This window comes from Anabas testudineus, chromosome 11 (genome assembly GCF_900324465.2).
Source record: "Anabas testudineus chromosome 11, fAnaTes1.2, whole genome shotgun sequence".
Classification (NCBI taxonomy): Eukaryota; Metazoa; Chordata; class Actinopteri; order Anabantiformes; family Anabantidae; genus Anabas; species Anabas testudineus.
In genome coordinates, this window is record NC_046620.1 from 5,504,763 (window position 1) to 5,522,028 (window position 17,266).

General features: G+C 38.9%; 1 protein-coding gene across 1 annotated transcript; it reads left to right on the forward strand.

The window, feature by feature from the left end:
- Positions 1-6,915: 6,915 nt before the first annotated feature.
- On the forward strand, positions 6,916-13,216 carry eif3eb (eukaryotic translation initiation factor 3, subunit E, b). The gene is made up of 13 exons (XM_026350281.1): positions 6,916-7,019; positions 7,457-7,574; positions 8,309-8,426; positions 8,563-8,605; positions 9,133-9,237; positions 9,322-9,447; positions 9,628-9,752; positions 9,962-10,088; positions 10,185-10,286; positions 11,657-11,766; positions 12,032-12,134; positions 12,357-12,491; positions 12,849-13,216. The coding sequence occupies exons 1-13, from the start codon at positions 6,930-6,932 to the stop codon at positions 12,885-12,887; spliced, it is 1,341 nt and encodes a 446-aa protein (XP_026206066.1). The 5' UTR covers positions 6,916-6,929; the 3' UTR covers positions 12,888-13,216.
- Positions 13,217-17,266: the final 4,050 nt, after the last annotated feature.

Sequence of the window (17,266 nt, forward strand, 5' to 3'; positions counted from 1 at the left end):
CTCTATATTTCAGAAAAAAACACACACAGAGTATATGTGTTGTATTTATAGAGCAGTTAAATTACTAATTATAATTTAAAATTCATCCATTCATCCATTATCCCAGCTGGTTTTCCTGATAAGGGTCGCTGGAGCCTACACCCCGGACAGGTCGTCAATTTGTTAGTTACAGAGATGATGAATGGAGACAGAGAACCACTCAATAATATAAAAATATAGGATAGAAATCATCAATTCTAGTCAGCTGGAGTAGTTTTTAAATGCTGGAAACTTTATGGAAGTGCCTTGACTTTGAAAAATGTAGGCAAAAGGCTTGAATCACACACACAGACAGAGAATGGGGCCTAAAATGTGATGAGTAAGCCATTACTTTATAAAAAACTGAAGGTCAGATTCACTAACGGCTCTATTCAGATGTTCGTTAACCACGTGTGCTTTCATTGAGATCTAAACACAGCTGTACGGTGCAGCCTTGATACAACAACCTTACACCGACAAAGAAGGTGAACTCAGGCTGAAAAGAGTTTTTTGTTTGTTGCAAATCTTTAACAGTATATGTGTATATATGAGTTACCCTAAAGCTGCACTAATCGTTGTTTACATATGTGAAAGGTAGCACTTCAATACTCTAATCAACCAGCAGCATTTACCACTGCTTCATATTTTCATATCTTTATGGTAGAAAGACAAATTTAGCTGTTAAAAGAAATCAGTGTTACATTAAAAAAGTTAAAACACAACTCTAAATGAATGTTACAGCTGCTCCGTGTCTGCTGAATGTGTGCAAGTAACTAAGTGTATTTACTTAAGCACTGTATTTAAATACAACTAGAGGTATTTCTACTTATGATTCGATCATAAGACTTTATTCAAGTCCTGGTAGAGCAGTGACAAACAACAACGCTTCAGTAATTATAATACAATTGTTTTCTGAACATAAACATAAAGATAATATAAATAAATATTCTGGACATTTTCAATGCAGGATTTTAACTTTTACCATTAATACACTTTAGTGTTGATAATAATAATGAAGTCAGTGTTGTGTTAAAGCTTGTTCTGCCGGCCTGAAAGAGTAAAAACACATTAAATTAATAGAATAAATGACTGTGTGCAATGGGGAAGTTGTCTCTGTGACAAGCCCACAGATAATTATCACCTCATTCTCCAGTTTCCTCTCAGCTCTGGAAGTTGTTCTAGTGTCTTTTCAGCTTTTCAGCTAGATCAGCCCAAAATAATTTGTGGTTAAAAAAGACTGAATATCTGAGTCAGATTCAGAAATATCACTTTAATTGAATTAAATTTTGGTCCATCTCTGCCGAACATATGAGTATGTTACTAAATAAATGTTCTATAATGTCACAATAGTGTCATTCTTCAGTCCCCAAAGGAACAAATCAATGAATACACATTTAGAGTCTCTAAAGCCTAATAGTAGTTTGAACATGTAGTGGTCCACTGTAAAGGTTGGATTACTCTGCATGCAGAGCTGAGTGTAATTTGCAATCTAAAACATAATGTGAACTATTTCCATTCTCATGTTCAGTACAAAATGTTCTGCCCCTCAGGCTACCACATCACATCCACCATGCTCATGTCTTGCAGAAAATTGTTATGGGACTGACAGCAGAACAGTGAGCGGAACAAATACTACGTGCAATGTTTTTCTCCAGTGTATCTGTAAGCATGAAACTGCTATCAAGTAAATCATTTTTATAGACTGTTCACACATTTTATAGTACAGTATATTGTAAAACTGCCACTTCCAGTGATTGTGGTTGGTCCATTCGCATTCAAGGCTATGAATCAATATGTATTTTCCTCTCTCTAGTTTCCACTGAATTACTTTTTTAGATTATAAATACAGTACATTCAGCATATTGTACATAGAAACACAACCTTGCTGTCTACATTTGATAAAACTGCACAGCTTGTATTGATCTATCTGGATGTGTGTGTGTGTGTGTGTGTGTGTGTGTGTGTACTCCGGTGAGACAAAGTCATCAGGCTGGTGGAGTGTTTGGGATCAAAGCACTGAGCACTTGTTTTCCCACTCGGGAAACACTCAGCATTACAGATAAATGACTAAGACGATGACAAAGTGCTTGAACTCCAGTCTCTCTTCACACCGTGACTGTGTGCAGACAGTTCCAGGAGCTCGGTTTATTATATTCACCTTGGAATATGTGCAGAATATCTCAGCTAAAGGCAAATTAAAAACATGTCGACTGTCTTCTTTGTCCATAAATTCTGTGGCCTTTTCTGCCTTTTTTCCCACATGAGCCTCTGTGTGCTGAATACAGCCAGTCAGCTTCCCTTTATTATTGTTATCATTATTGTGTTGGATGTGTGCACTTCACCTTGTGATTCTGTTAAAAGTGTGATTTACACTGTTTTAGGATCTCGTGTTTCCTGCAGCTTTGTATTTTCTCCCGCGTCAGGTGCACTCATTTATTTCCACGCATTAAAAGCAAAGGTCCGAGACGAATGCCACTGTGCCACAAGATGTAGTGAGACAAAGTCGTCTTCATCGTAACAGGCTGGTTCTGAAGCTGTCAGGTTTTTATCTGGGATCACACAGAAGTCTTGAGTTGCCCTGTGATGTTGCTGAAGAAGTACAGTCTACCTCGTTTATACGCAGTATCTACTCCAGTTATTTTTTTCCACACCACAGAGGATCCTTATTGTGCTTCTTCTGGCTCCTGTGCTCTGCTGGTGATAACTTACTGTGGCTGAGTGCACCATCCATCTAATGTTTAATATCCTTCATTTCACAGGGTCATACTGTACATCCAATATTCAAACAATATGGACATGATATAATTCATACAGGACAATTGCACCAGTACAGTGCATTAGCATAAGCATTTTACATATGGTAATTAACAATCAGTCCATCATGCAGCAGCTTGGCTGCCTTTTATTGCCTCTACACTGCACTCGACTTATTTCTTCCAACACAAATGCCATCAGAGGTTTCATTGCAGGTATAAGTGAAACCTCCCATTTGTAAAAGAAATAGCGAAACAGAGAAAACAACACTGGAGGAAAAGCTGTTTTTGCAACATCATCTTTATGACAGGAGAAAATATAGTTTACTGGAAAAAGGTCTGCTTGCACTTTGCTGCTGCTGCTGCCTGCTACCAGCTGTATTACATTTAACTTGACCATGATTATATATAGAGTGTACTGTATGTGAACATCACCACATACACACTGGGTTTCAGTAGCTTCCAGTACATTTTAGCACAGTAAAGGGCAAAATTACAAGATGCAGACATACAGCTAAACAAAAATAAACTAATGTAGGCAGAATGCAGCTGTATGAACTGATGTACTGTTTATATCTACACAGTTGCACTGTATTATAGTGCAAACACATAAATAGTGGAATAATCATATTTGAAAACAAACAGAAACAACAAAACAAAAGTTAGAGCACCTGTGAATACCAATTAAGGATAATGCTTCAAGGTTATAAAAGGCTCCAAGCATGTGAAATGCAACACGGCTCCACGTTGTGAGGAATTGTCTGAACAGGTGGTGAGACTGCATAAAGATGAAAGAGGACACAAGAGCATCAGTAGGTAACTGAACATGAGCCTAAACACAGCTAGAGCAGTGTTTTAGGAGATGCTCGATAAATGCTGGTGATGCTGGCCTCGGCTTATAGAAGACATTTTCTTTACACACATGTTCATAATCTTAGCAAATTAGTTTTGTACATCCAAACTGGGATATCATATAAAATGCGATCTAAGAAACATTCAAACAAATCAAATAAGTGATGAGATTATAAGACTGGAAAGTTGTTATTTTAATATACTTAAGTTGTCTATGTCCCGTTGTCAGTCATGATTTGGAAAGTGCTGCTACAGTAGGTCGAAGAAAAGAGCTGCTGCATGAGTTTATAGAAGTCGCTTTAGATCTTGACTGAACTAAGCATAAAGACTTCGTGACACTAAAGATATATAATTGTTACACTTTAAAAAAGACATGGCAATGTGTTATTCAGGCTTGTGACTGCAGCCTTCCTCTGTAAGTGCTGTGCGTGGCAGTACAGCAGATGGATGCTCTACAAGGTTCAAAGCTTGATCTTAAGTGCAGCTTGGAATTAGATGACAGACAGCATCGCATCTAGAGAAGTGAGAGCAGCCAAAAGTGTTGGGAATTATTTATTTATCTACTTATTTATTGGACTTAAAATCAAGCGTAATTCACAGTTTGTGGTAAATCGGATTATTACACAGTGTTTAAGGTTGGTTTGTTAACGGTAGCTGCTTGTTTTATTTATTCTAGGAGGCGTCTCAAGCAAGTAGCAAGCGTGAAAAGAAACAGGACGGAGATTAATGATGTAATACACAGTTTACAATGATAGTGATGGAACAAAACTCACCATTTTATCTTTAGTGTCACTTAAGGCTTGTATTTCAGGGCTGGGCAGTGTGAGGAAGTCTCCTGCCACTGTTGCCTGGTGACTGCAGCGCTGCCAGCAGAAATAACAAGCCACGAGCTGCTGGTCTTGTTTTCTGCCGCTGCACAAGCAAACATCACCCAGTAGACTGTGTAGCTGTGTGGAAACTCAATTGGAAGTTGATGTTCAGGAGTGTTAGGGGTCCCCAGGACAGGCTGTTGTTCCTGCTGGTTTTATTTTCACTGTCTTACTGTCAGAGCATGAGAATTAATTTGCTTTGACACTGGTGGTCTTCAGTGACTCTGGAGAGCAGTGGTACCACCTGGTAGAGTGCAGAGCAATTTCACAAGAAGCCACGAATTTAGAGAGACTATTACAAGCGCTATTACAGTTTTTTTTATAGAATGTTACTCTTTGTCTGTAATTAATCACTTTCATTCGTGTCTCTTGCTCTTATGTCTTTATTAAATCCTTGGCTTCTTCTCTGTAGCAATTCAGATCCAGCTGGCTCTTGTTCTCATAAAAAGAAGTGGAAAGCAGCCAGCTGCTGAGATTGCGTTCGGGATGTGTCCTGGCATTAAGGATGGACAGACTGAAGGAGAGAGAGGGAAACGTGAGGGGTGGAAGCATGTGCCAGAAAAAATGACATTCACTCCAGTCTACTGTAATAGTGGGATGTGGATAAGCTCTTCAATGGAGACTTCATGAGGCAATTTATTGCCCAGCTATTCAAAAACTGGTGAAAACGTCTACACTCAGCTGCGACCTCTGAGAAAACACAGAGAACTGCAAAGTGATAAGAAAGCAGTTTTTGAACTAGTTACACTATGCAGCATTTTTCATGGAAGAGAACCATAATTAAAAGTTTGTGTAGCTTAGTTGCTTCCAAAAGAACAAAGACAAAATCTCCACTGAGTTTCATTGAGATATTTTATTGATGCTGGAATTGAATCAAGTAAAAAAAAAAAATGACAAGACTAAATCAGCCTAGTTCAGCGTACAAACCACACCTGACCAGTCAATCAGCAGGTTTTCCGTTCCCACAATTAAAAGTGGTGGTGGCAGCATAATGCTATGGGGCTGCTTTGCTTATTCGGGTTTGAGTTAGAAACTACCATAACAGGTTTTTATCTCGTCAGAAACGTTCAGAGGGCTTCATTTGGCCTTGAAATTTTTATTTTATTTTATTTATTTATTGTTGCAATTCAGCTCCTAAAATTTCATTTTTTTGCTTTTGGTTATGCTAAGCTCTATGGAAATGTTAAGGGTTATACTTGATTTTATACAGTGGGGAAATAATTTAGTCTGTAATAGTACATGATTTGTTCAGTTTGGTACGATGTTTTAATATTTTTTGTCTTTTGTAATTAAATTATTAATAAACCTCAATTGACTTCATAGTGGACCATTGCTTTTGGCTTTCTGACAGCGACTGTGTCAGGTTTGAGGTGTTTGAGCGTATTTCTTTGGTTTAATAATGACTCCAGGTGCAGCCATCACAACCTCCCTAAACAAGTCCTCCTGACTATTGACTCTCTGATCTGGCTCGAGCTGGTAACATCCCCGGGCAGGCTGAGAAGTGCTTTTTCCTCTCCTCTCATTGACTAATGCTGATGAAGCTCACAGTCCCACATCTCTCAGCCCCTGCTGTGGTGACAGCTGCTAACTGTCTGACCAATCCCGCTTCTGAACTCTGGGAGATCAATAAAACAGCAGAGACTTGTTCAGGTTGGCACCAAGTCAAAAGGCTCCATGTGTTTGTTCTAAATTGTGGAATCCACGTAGCAATTTCAGAAGCTCTTTTGGATGTCTTTAACAAAAGACAAATTTAATGTAATCTATCTTCTTATCCTGTTTCATTTCTACTTATTTGAAGTGTATGTTTTGTATGAGCTTGTGCAGGGACAGACATATTTTGTTCATTCTTGGCTATCTGGGGCTTTTGTAATATTTACAGGGATAATAAGGTACTAATGTGGACCAATTCACAGCTTGAGCTCAAAACTCTTACACATTTATTATTTAAAATGAACATCTAATTTAAAAATAAAAAAAAAAACAATCCACTGAGTACACTGGGTCAGCAAGGCAAGGTATCTATATAGCTACCACATGTTAAGGGAAGGCTGTGGATTAAACATTATCAGACATCAAATTAAATCACATTGAATTAAATTATAAAATGTGACATACCAAGCAGGATAGCTATTTATCTGATGCTCATAATTTGGTAATGATGTTCATTTTCACATTTATTTATGAAACCAGACAAATGCATTTGTGTTTTAAAATGTGTAATTCTATAGCGGGCCTATTTTTGCTTCCTTGTTTGTTTTTAATTACTTAATTATTACTTTAACATGGAATTTTTTTTTGCAGTTTTCTTATGTCTTTATCATTTATTATTTATTCTAGAGCGCTCCACAAAAAACCCGGGAAATTCAGATGACGTATGCGCACTGGGTTACGTCCATGCTCTGTTTGTCAATAAAGTTTCAATTTGAAGCCAGCCAAGATGGCGGAGTACGATTTAACAACTAAGATAGCACATTTTCTGGATCGACATTTGGTCTTTCCTCTCTTGGAGTTCCTATCTGTGAAAGAGGTAGAGCAAGTTTTGCATTTTACAGCGTCAAGCTATGGTGTAACTGTTGATTAGTGGACATTTAGAACCAAAATACTGTTGTTGCTATCACCGATTCCTCCCAGCCGGTTAGCCGCCTAGCTAACACGTTAGATAGCTCGCCAGCTATGATGTTGGTAGTTGTAACAGTAAGTGAGTCCAGTATCCAGGACCTGGATTTGGTAACTAGCATTGTATTGTTTCTTCTCAGCTTGCTAGGTTTTTAACTTGGCTACTACGCATAGCATACTGTATTAATCCTAGCTACAACCGGCTGAATGGGTTGTAGCCAGCAGTCTTATCTATTATACGTTTAACGTCGGTTAAACGCTTATTGGTTTTTGTACATCTGTTTAGTCTTTGGTGTCCGAGTCTCAAGGCAACTCGTTATTTAACGCTACTTCGGTTTTACTTTACAGATTTACAATGAGAAAGAACTTCTTCAGGGAAAGCTGGACCTCCTCAGCGACACAAACATGGTGGATTTCGCCATGGACGTCTACAAAAACCTGTACCCGGACAAGGAAATTCCACACTGTAAGAAAGACAGCAGACTAACAGCATGTTTATTATAAGTGATGTACTTATCTATATAGCCATGGTGTTGACTACTAAATAATACTTACTTAAAGCAAGTATTAAAGCTTGTTGTTTTAGTGTGTCCCATCTAGTGCTGTAAAAATGAAAGGGATTATAATAGTTTGTGAATTTCAAACTAAAGTTCATATTATTAATGCTAGACCATAGATCTATTAGTCAATTATATCAGATATGATTATTTGCAGCTTTATTTGCTTCTGTAAGTAACTGGAGACTAAACAAGACATTTAAAGACATTAGCATAGACAGATAATAATTGTGATTTACACTTCTCGCAATTTCTGACATTTTATGAACTAAACAAAGAATCCAGATACTGAGGAAAAATAATCCGGTCCATTTGTTGATTAATAATATCAGTTATAGCCCCTTATCCCAATATTGTTCAGTCACTTTAGCTGCTTCACACTTTGAATTAATCAGAACGCAATAGTAATGTTAGCCAAAAACAGTTTGGTTGGAGAATTGTTGAGGAATAAAAACATTTACTGTCATTGCCACCACAACCTCTGTGGTTGTTAAAAGCCCAAAAAAGATGATTATTTGGTGTTATTTAATATGGTAAAAATAATGATAAAGAACATCACACTCAAAGACCACAGGCAAATACAGAAAAACATCGAGGCAAAAAAAATCCAAATTATATAATTAGTAATTGTTGTTTTTTTTAGCATTGAGGGAGAAGAGGAGTACTGTAGTGGCCCAACTGAAGCAACTTCAATCAGAGACGGAGCCAATTGTCAAGATGTTTGAAGACCCAGAGACCACTCGGCAGATGCAGTCCACAAGGTCAGATCAGCTTGTCAAACAAATACAGATACTCTTTTTATATGCTGGTACTATCTAGATAGTAGTATAGTACATGAGAAAGTTCCTCTGTAGATTAATTTGATATCTATTTCTCCGTTTTGTTTTTCTTAATCAGAGACGGGAGGATGCTCTTCGACTATTTGTCTGAAAAACACAATGTAAGTTTTGAGATGTTAATGGTGTATTCACGCTGTCCATCTTGCATATTGCATTGCATTTTAGTCTCATAAGGTGGGTTGCACAGTGTGTGTTTTCTGTTTCCATAACAACCAGCTGTCACAGTGAGCCAGCAGGACTGCTATGAAAATCTAAGAATCCTAAAACATCAAACAACACCCACCAGTCTGCACATTACTCACTCAGTGATCAGTAACTACTTGCAACTTTACTGTTTGTTATTTATTTCATATTTTTGCATAAGTTACAGATGAATAACAGTTATGTCACTAGATGGTACATAAATTGGAACACATTCTCCACATCACGTGTACTAAAAGAACACTTGTCTGCATGAAAAATGAACAAGATTTGTCCAAAAAAAATCAAAGATGCTGTCACCTACATTCTCTATTAGCCTTAAATCCTTTTCTAATTAGCATTCTCAAAGTTAAACGTTACTTCAATATAATTAGTTGTTGAACCTTGTTGAATGTGCTTTAACTTTCTTTTGTCTGTTATTTCTTAGTTTCGTCAAGAATACCTCGACACCCTGTATAGATATGCGAAATTCCAGTATGAGTGTGGTAACTACTCTGGGGCTGCAGAGTACCTGTACTTCTTTCGTGTGCTGGTAAGAATAACCACATTGGAAAGTTCTTTGCATAATAAATAGTTTGTTTTGATTACTGATAGACTGAGTTTGTCCTCTGCTCAGGTTCCTTCAACAGACAGGAATGCGTTGAGCTCTCTGTGGGGAAAACTGGCCTCTGAGATACTGATGCAGAATTGGGAAGCTGCCATGGAAGATCTCACACGACTAAGAGAGACTATTGATAACAATGTAAGTAAATGACTAAGAGCAAACCAAGTTTATATACTGTATACGAGCCTTTTTTGTTTATAGATAAATAGAACAGGGATTTGCAAAATCATGAGTCGAGCAGCATACAGGTACATGCCATTGTTTCTTTTAGTAAAGTGGTACATCTAAATGACAGTTTTGTGTCCTCTTTCTTTCCAGTCTGTGAGCTCTCCTCTCCAGTCACTACAGCAGAGGACCTGGCTCATCCACTGGTCCCTTTTTGTGTTTTTCAACCATCCAAAGGGCAGGGACAACATCATTGAGCTCTTCCTCTACCAGCCTCAGTAAATTACAAGATATTTTAGATACAAGATACAATGCAAAATTTTATTAAACAGCCCAGTCTAAATATTTCTTGGCACATTGTGTGTGTGTGTTTGTGTGTGTGTTTCTGTTAAAAATTGTTCTTTGGAATAAAATGACTGATGGTAGCCAAATCTGTTGCGATAACAACTCATGATGGTACCACTGTGTGCTGCCTTTGTGTTTTTAGGTACCTGAATGCCATCCAGACAATGTGCCCACACATCCTGCGTTACCTTACAACTGCAGTCATCACCAACAAAGATGTACGAAAACGCCGGCAAGTGCTCAAGGACTTGGTGAAAGTCATTCAACAGGTAAGACCAATAAATGTTAGAAGAAAAATTTACATCAAACATGCCTCAAGGATTTAGTCAGTCTGTGAATAATGGATTCTCTCTTTGCTCCTGCAGGAGTCATACACATACAAGGACCCAATCACAGAGTTTGTGGAGTGTCTCTATGTGAACTTCGACTTTGATAGTGCCCAGAAGAAGCTGAGGGAGTGTGAGTCGGTAAGGATAGCTCCCAAAAGTTTCTACTTGAGTTTCCATGCTTGACAGTGTGTGTTTGTCATGGTGCACAGGCCTAAATCACCCCATAGAAGCTAGCTGTCTCCTGGGACTAAGGGGTAATATGGAGCTTCCCTTCGCTCTGGTGCTCTGATCTCCTGAGTCCCAGGCATTTAACTTTGCAGCTATTTAGCCTCAGCAAATCCATGTCTGGCCTGATTTGCTGGCTCTTACTTTTATTCAGTTTGATTTTCAAAGCGGAACAGCTGTCAGATTTGGGGCTTGGTTGCCTTCTCTTTTGGAAGCCCTTGACTACAGTTTTGTAGTTGTGCCTGGGGACCACTTTGCACATTCTCTGAGCCCTCTCAGGCATTGGCCTTTAGTCCTGTTGTGTAAATTATGCAGTTCTTGCAAAGATCTCAACTATCCTGTCAGATGTGGAGTGTGAGCTTAATGAAGGAAGAATGAAGATGGTTTATTAAGGCGTTATGTTGTCATGGATGCTGCAGTGAGAACTTGTCTTAATTGTATTAATTCATAAATGTACATTCTGATTACAGAGACAGAAACAGACATCTCAGTCTCCTATAAAACTCTTAGCATAGTACACAGCTGATGAAGTTTGTTATAATTTCATACACTTATTACAATGTTTTAGTCTGTAGAGCCACAACATTGTCTTTTTATTTTGTCTAGAAACAGCAAAACTCAATAGCCTTACATGATATAACTATCACACCACAGGATGAGCAGATGCAGCAGACATCCTGAATAGATTTGAAAGCACATTAATACATAAATATGTTTTAATGAAGAAAATGTTTTTTGTGTTTTTTTTGGTGGTGTGATATTGTGGGGCTTGTGTGACTAGATCTGTGTTTGAGAACAAAATATCCTCATTATCCACACCAGGAACCAAAAACAACAGTCTGGGAAAAAATACTCCTCATTGTGAGGTGGTGTAGGTTTGACCAAGGCATTTTAATGTATGGGTGGAATAACTAATAGCTGAAAATCTGGCAAAGTAAAACAACCAAACCACAGGAAATAGTTGCCTGCACATCATGTGTGGTGGTTGTGTTGTGCTATTATCTGCTCAGTCGTGCCTGTAGTAGACAGTTTTCCAGTAAAACCTGGGTACGGTTGGAAATTATAGCTACATTCTCGTTAGTCTGATGGTTAAAATGTTGACTGTTATTCTATCACATGTTTAGAAAAAGACGCTGCATTTCCTAGAAAATGTGCTGCTTGCTGACAGAGAAACCAGAGCTGCTAATTGTAGGAACATTTTCTTTGCTTGTGTCTCTATGCAAATGCTATGAATGTGTTTAAGGGATCAGTCCTTACAGAATAAGGTCTTTTCTTTCTTTCAGGTTCTTGTGAATGATTTCTTCTTGGTCGCTTGCCTTGAGGACTTCATTGAAAACGCCCGTCTTTTCATCTTTGAGACGTTTTGCCGAATTCATCAGTGCATCAGCATCAAGTAGGCCGTGTTTGAAATAGGCTTACCTGTCAGAAACAATGTGTGCAGTGCTGTTATTTATGAAAGCAAAGTTGCTTTAGAAGATGAGGATGAAAAAACATGAAAAGATCTTTTCATCTTCTGTAACTTCTGAAGTAATTTTACTTTTTAGATTTTGTTCTAAAAAGCAGTATTTTCTTTTTCCCCAAGCATATGAACTGTATGAGGAACTTTGAGGATATTACTAAATTGAAATGCCCTCTCGTTTATCTCTCTCTCCACGCAGCATGCTGGCAGACAAGCTCAACATGACGCCGGAGGAGGCGGAGAGGTGGATCGTCAACCTCATTCGTAACGCCAGACTTGATGCTAAGATCGACTCCAAACTGGTGCGGCTCTGCACTCACTCATCCAACTTCATTCAGATGAGCTTCAAATCACTGAGCCTAACATAAATAGCTCCGACTGTACTGCTGCTTTGTGTAGTGATATACAGTTGCTGTGTCAGATTATTTATTTTGCTCTTGTCAGACATGACATCCAGGCCTTGTTAGGATTCAGCTGGCAGTGCAGAATGTTCTTCTTACAAAAATATGTCGTGACTTTGTCAGGGTCATGTTGTGATGGGCAACAACGCAGTGTCCCCGTACCAGCAGGTGATTGAGAAAACCAAGAGCTTGTCCTTTCGGAGCCAGATGTTGGCAATGAACATTGAAAAGCGACTGGCCCACAGCAACAGGAATGAGGTACAGTGAGCACTAAACATCATATAGAGACGTCGCGCCTGTGTTAAAATCCTGCGTTCTCAGACTCTTAATCTTCCTTCTCAGTTGGCTGAAATTGTTGTCACAGATTTTCTGCTTATAAATATTTAGTGAGCTGTACGCCTGCAACACGCAACCACATTACTTCAAGTTCAGATTATCATGATTTTAATTTGAGTCCTTTGCCAAAAATTATGAAGGTCGACTGTGCAAACAACAGCTGCTTTTTGTCCTGTCAGTAATTCAAAGATGGCAATTGGAAAATAGAATATAATTTGATAACATTTGTATGAATAGTTTAAACATTTGGTCTAATGTTTGTTTTGTTTTTTTTGCCAGACGCCAAACTGGGCTGCTCAAGACACTGGCTTCTACTAAAATGGAATCAGCCTTAAGAGGATGCAGATGTCTCTTATAGGATGCAAGACTATTTATTGTGCTCATTAATTTATCAGTTTATAAACCATTATCATATAAGTGCACCCCAGAGGAGGCAGCTAATATTAACTTATTGTTACTCATCATACTTCTTTTAGATTTGTAGATATTTATTTAAGATTTTAAAAAGTTGAGTTATTTCCACATCAAAATCTAATTGAATCTGAAATTGTTTGAATTGAATCAATGTTGATTTTGTTCATCAATACTTTTAAATGAATGGTTCATCCATTCAGAACACAAGTAAGCATTAAACATATTTGCCTCAGTGATCTGTTTTGTTTTCCTTCCTCTTGAATTATGTCCATTAGATGGTGCTGTTGGTTCATTTGTGTTTTCAGCTGGCTGCAGCCTCTCTCTGCCACAGTCTGGTTTTTCCTCAGAAATTCTAAATGAACACCTAGCCCTGACTTGAGCGGTACTTCAGAGTATGTTTGGACAAACAGAACAACGTGGAGAATTAAATTATGGAGCTTGAATGGAAAACTCAAGACAGATTAAGCATCAGTCACATACTAGTGTCAGTTAATGTTGTGCTTTTAAGTTGATGTTTTAACCACACCTTATTCTGAATATTGAGTGACTCTTCACAGTCTGCTCTGTTTCTGCATATCTTCAGTAAATATTTGACTTGTTTAATTTGCTGCACAACTAGTCTTCACTACAGAATGCAGCCTCAAGGCACAGGGTCTATTCAAAAACCAGTTGGGTGAATAGCTTCATGTGTGTCATCCTTCTCACATTGGTCTTTACTTAATGCAAATGAGTTACAATAGATGATTATAAAGGAATGACAAGCAGCTCCAGTGCAAGAAGACAACCACTTATCACTCACTGTACAAGTTCCAGCTGGCAAGTGTTCAGGTAAAGAGGGAAGTTCGCCTCAGGTGCATTTTTGAGTCTCCCCTCTTTGTCCAACCGCTTTGTCGGGGTGAGGACACTCGCACTTATCCTTCTCATGTTCAGCCTGGGAGTGGCTGACAGTTAATGCCAGCCACTCTAACTCCTAGCCACTCCTCTGAACTGCTTCTTATTCTACCACACACTTCTTCAGGACTCGGTGAAACACAACACACATACACAAGCTCACACACACATGCGTGACACACTTAGGGCTGACGTGGGCTGAGGTCTGAGCGGGGCTCCTTCTGGAACAGCTGGTATCCATCTGTGGTTGCCGTTGCTCTGGCTGCTGCTGCTTCTTCCTGCTGCTGCTCTAAGCACCGTGGCTGGACACGAACCAGCCCAGTGCACCTCATTCATGCGCTCTGCTGCAGTCACATTGAGGGAATCAGACTGGCTACATAGTGAAGCTCTGCTGGTAACAAACAGTGTGCTCAACAGCCTTCAGCATGGATATCCTGACAGCCTGGGCTGTCACTAACCCAGCTGTGGCCCGGCTCCTTTGGGTGCTACTTCTGGTACTCGCCACCCTTCTTGTCTGGCTCTTCTTCTTCTGCTGCTACAGTTGGAACCAGAGCTCCTCACCCTCCCTGGAGAGATACCTGGCAGGTAGGTGGGCCCCCAGCGCCCCCTGAGTGGGTGTGTGGAGGCCTGTGATTGGCTCACAACTGTACTGATGCTGCTTACTGTGAGGTTGTAACTTCAAGTTGGGCTCTGTTTTACTGGGAGACACTCTTAGCTGGAATGCTTTTTCCCCCAGCTGCAGTAATTGAAAATTGTTAGTGTTTCCTTTCCAAGACTGCAGTATCCACTTTTTCCAGAAATCGCCAGCTCATGTTGACTCTGGCTTCGGTTTGTGGTTGGAGCAGCAACAGTTTAAATGTTATTACCCATGTGAGTGGATACAATGGTTCTTTCATATTCATAAGTACAATAAAGTGTGTTTATTTTTAGGACACGGCTGAAAGTCATCACAGGCAGAGTTTTCCATCCAGCTAAAACTGCACTTTAATGCTGCACCACAGTCCACAATCTGAGCTTAATCAGATGGTATAAATTTCACATAATGTGGTGTCATGGATGCAGTTCAAGCCTGCAGGCTAAAGTGATTTGCAGTGTCATCCTGCCTGTCACTGCATGCAGCATGTGGATACATGCAGCGAAGTCATTTTTGTCATTTCCGTTGCACTGAATGCATTAGCTTCACATCTATATTGAATCAGTTGAAGAAACTGCATTAAAATTATAATGTGGCACACTGTGCTTCTCATACTTTACCTACTGACCAGCTTTTTCTTTATTTTGTGTCTTTAACATTTTTCCATACAGTGATGGTGAAGCACTCCAAATCTAAGGCTCCGGCTCAGGTGAGAAAATCTTTTAGGCGTGAAGTGAAAAGTTTTTTTTTTTTTTTTTTTATGTACGACCAAAAAAATGTGAAAACTCCATACTTTAAATTCCTGCACAGCCACATAAAAGTCCTCAACGTGCAGGCTGCTTTCTGGGTCGCATTAACAGTTCTCATGTCAGTTTGTAGTCCCTGCTTCAGACTTTAGAGGTCCTCATTCACTCAGACTTGTTTGCTTCCACTCAAACGTGCTGATGACTCAAAACATCCAACCAGACTGGCAAGGTCTTGATCGAGTTAAATAAATCATGGTAATTCATATGTAATTATCAGTATGATTATATGTCTCTGACAGTGTCTGGCACAGTCTTAAACCTTGTTCATTGTCAGTTAATGATCTGTGTTGTAGTGTATAAAGGATTTGTTATTATCACACTGTCATAATGCTTTGAAAGGACGGTCACTAAATTTAATTTGAACATTTACATGTACTGTTAAGATATCATTTTTAGATTATATCAACACAACATCCATGGACTGGATTGTGATTGATACCGCTTTATAAATCCTGCACTCCTCAGTTTTCATATTAGGAAAAATCTTTAACTAATAAACTAGGTTTCAAATTAACACAGTTCCAGGAACATGTTAAAGCAGGTCAGCAGCATTTTAAAAAGGTAAACTGTGTCCAAACACTGAGAACTGTGCGATTTTATGTCTCTCAAATTCAGCTAAATGGAAATAATTAACTACAAACTATAATGCACAGCTGAGACCGATGAGTCTCATTAGTTATGTGAGGTGTTGTACTCGTTCCTCCTGTTTGTACAGGCCATGGTGAAGCTGTGTCAGTCACAGTTATGGGATTCACAATCTACTGTTTTTATTCTGTACAAAATTGTATTCAAATGTTTCTCTGAATATAAGTGTTCATAATTAGTTTGAAGCCTTTATATCATCGTCAGTTCTATTTTCTTAATACTTTTTTGCACAGATTGACAACATCAGATCTTGTCAACCCGTCCTTACAAATGACTTAAAATCCATTCAGTGGAAATCGTGAATGTCAGTGAAAGATTTCGTGGTTTTCCATCCAACCCTTGTTTAGACATTTCACTTGACTAAAATAATTGTGGACATTTTTGTTGAAGACTTGTAGACTTGTGATTCAACTTACATTATATCCTGTTTTTACATTTGATGTTCAGTCTCAGAAACAAGAGGAAGTAACGCATTTAATGTTTCCAGCATGAGCAACCGTGTTTCTTTATTAGTTCAAGAGGAACTGAAGCACAAAACAAAGTACATTGTTCAAACCCAGTGGTTTGAAAAACTCTGCACATACACACAACACACTACACTGGTGCTTATTACTGTTTGCATATAAGTGTAATCACATGAGCCAACGCTGCTTATGTGTTTTTTATATAATCTGTGTAATTTTACCTCTCAGCAGCTGCAGCTTCATCATATGGCAGTTCCGCTAAGTGTACTGCAAGTGAGCTTGTGTGTTACTGAGAGATTTGTGACTGCACTGGCCTCACTCTGTGTGTTTTGGCACAGTCAGTATGAGTGTTGTTGCAGAGTGGAGCAGCACTGTGCAGTCATTGTGTGTGATAAGTTGGAGAGGCTCTCTGAAACGGCTCCATGAGTGAAGCCCTTTGTCCTGTCGGCCCTAAGATGCCAATAAAGGTCAATTTCCAGAGAATAGACAAAGAAGCTTGGCCGTTCTCAGTCTGAGGAACACAACTTCACACATTGACCAACATAAGTTATCAGGCTGCCAGTCTCTGTTTGGAAATCAGAGTAACTAAATGTGGACTGTGTGGTAGATCTCCCGGTGAGAAAACTAAAACCATGCACTTTGGTCTTCTCAATAGATATGAGACATGATAGGGGATCCAGGTAAATCCAATAACACCTTCAGAAGAAAATAAGAGGCTTTTAGAAGGGATCCGTGAAGATTCCTATCATGACCTTCATCTAATGGTGGTTCAGAGGTCACAGCAGAGCTGAACAGTCTTACGTCTCAGTTTTACTGTTCTCTGTGCAAAATGTGAATGATTTC

Bases quoted from the DNA above. Each gene is read 5' to 3' on its own strand.
- eif3eb (XM_026350281.1), top strand. From the start codon at position 6,930: ATGGCGGAGTACGATTTAACAACTAAGATAGCACATTTTCTGGATCGA. The intron at 7,575-8,308 runs GTAAGAAAGACA...TGTTTTTTTTAG, and splicing joins GGACAAGGAAATTCCACACT to CATTGAGGGAGAAGAGGAGT. The intron at 12,492-12,848 runs GTACAGTGAGCA...TTTTTTTGCCAG, and splicing joins CCCACAGCAACAGGAATGAG to ACGCCAAACTGGGCTGCTCA.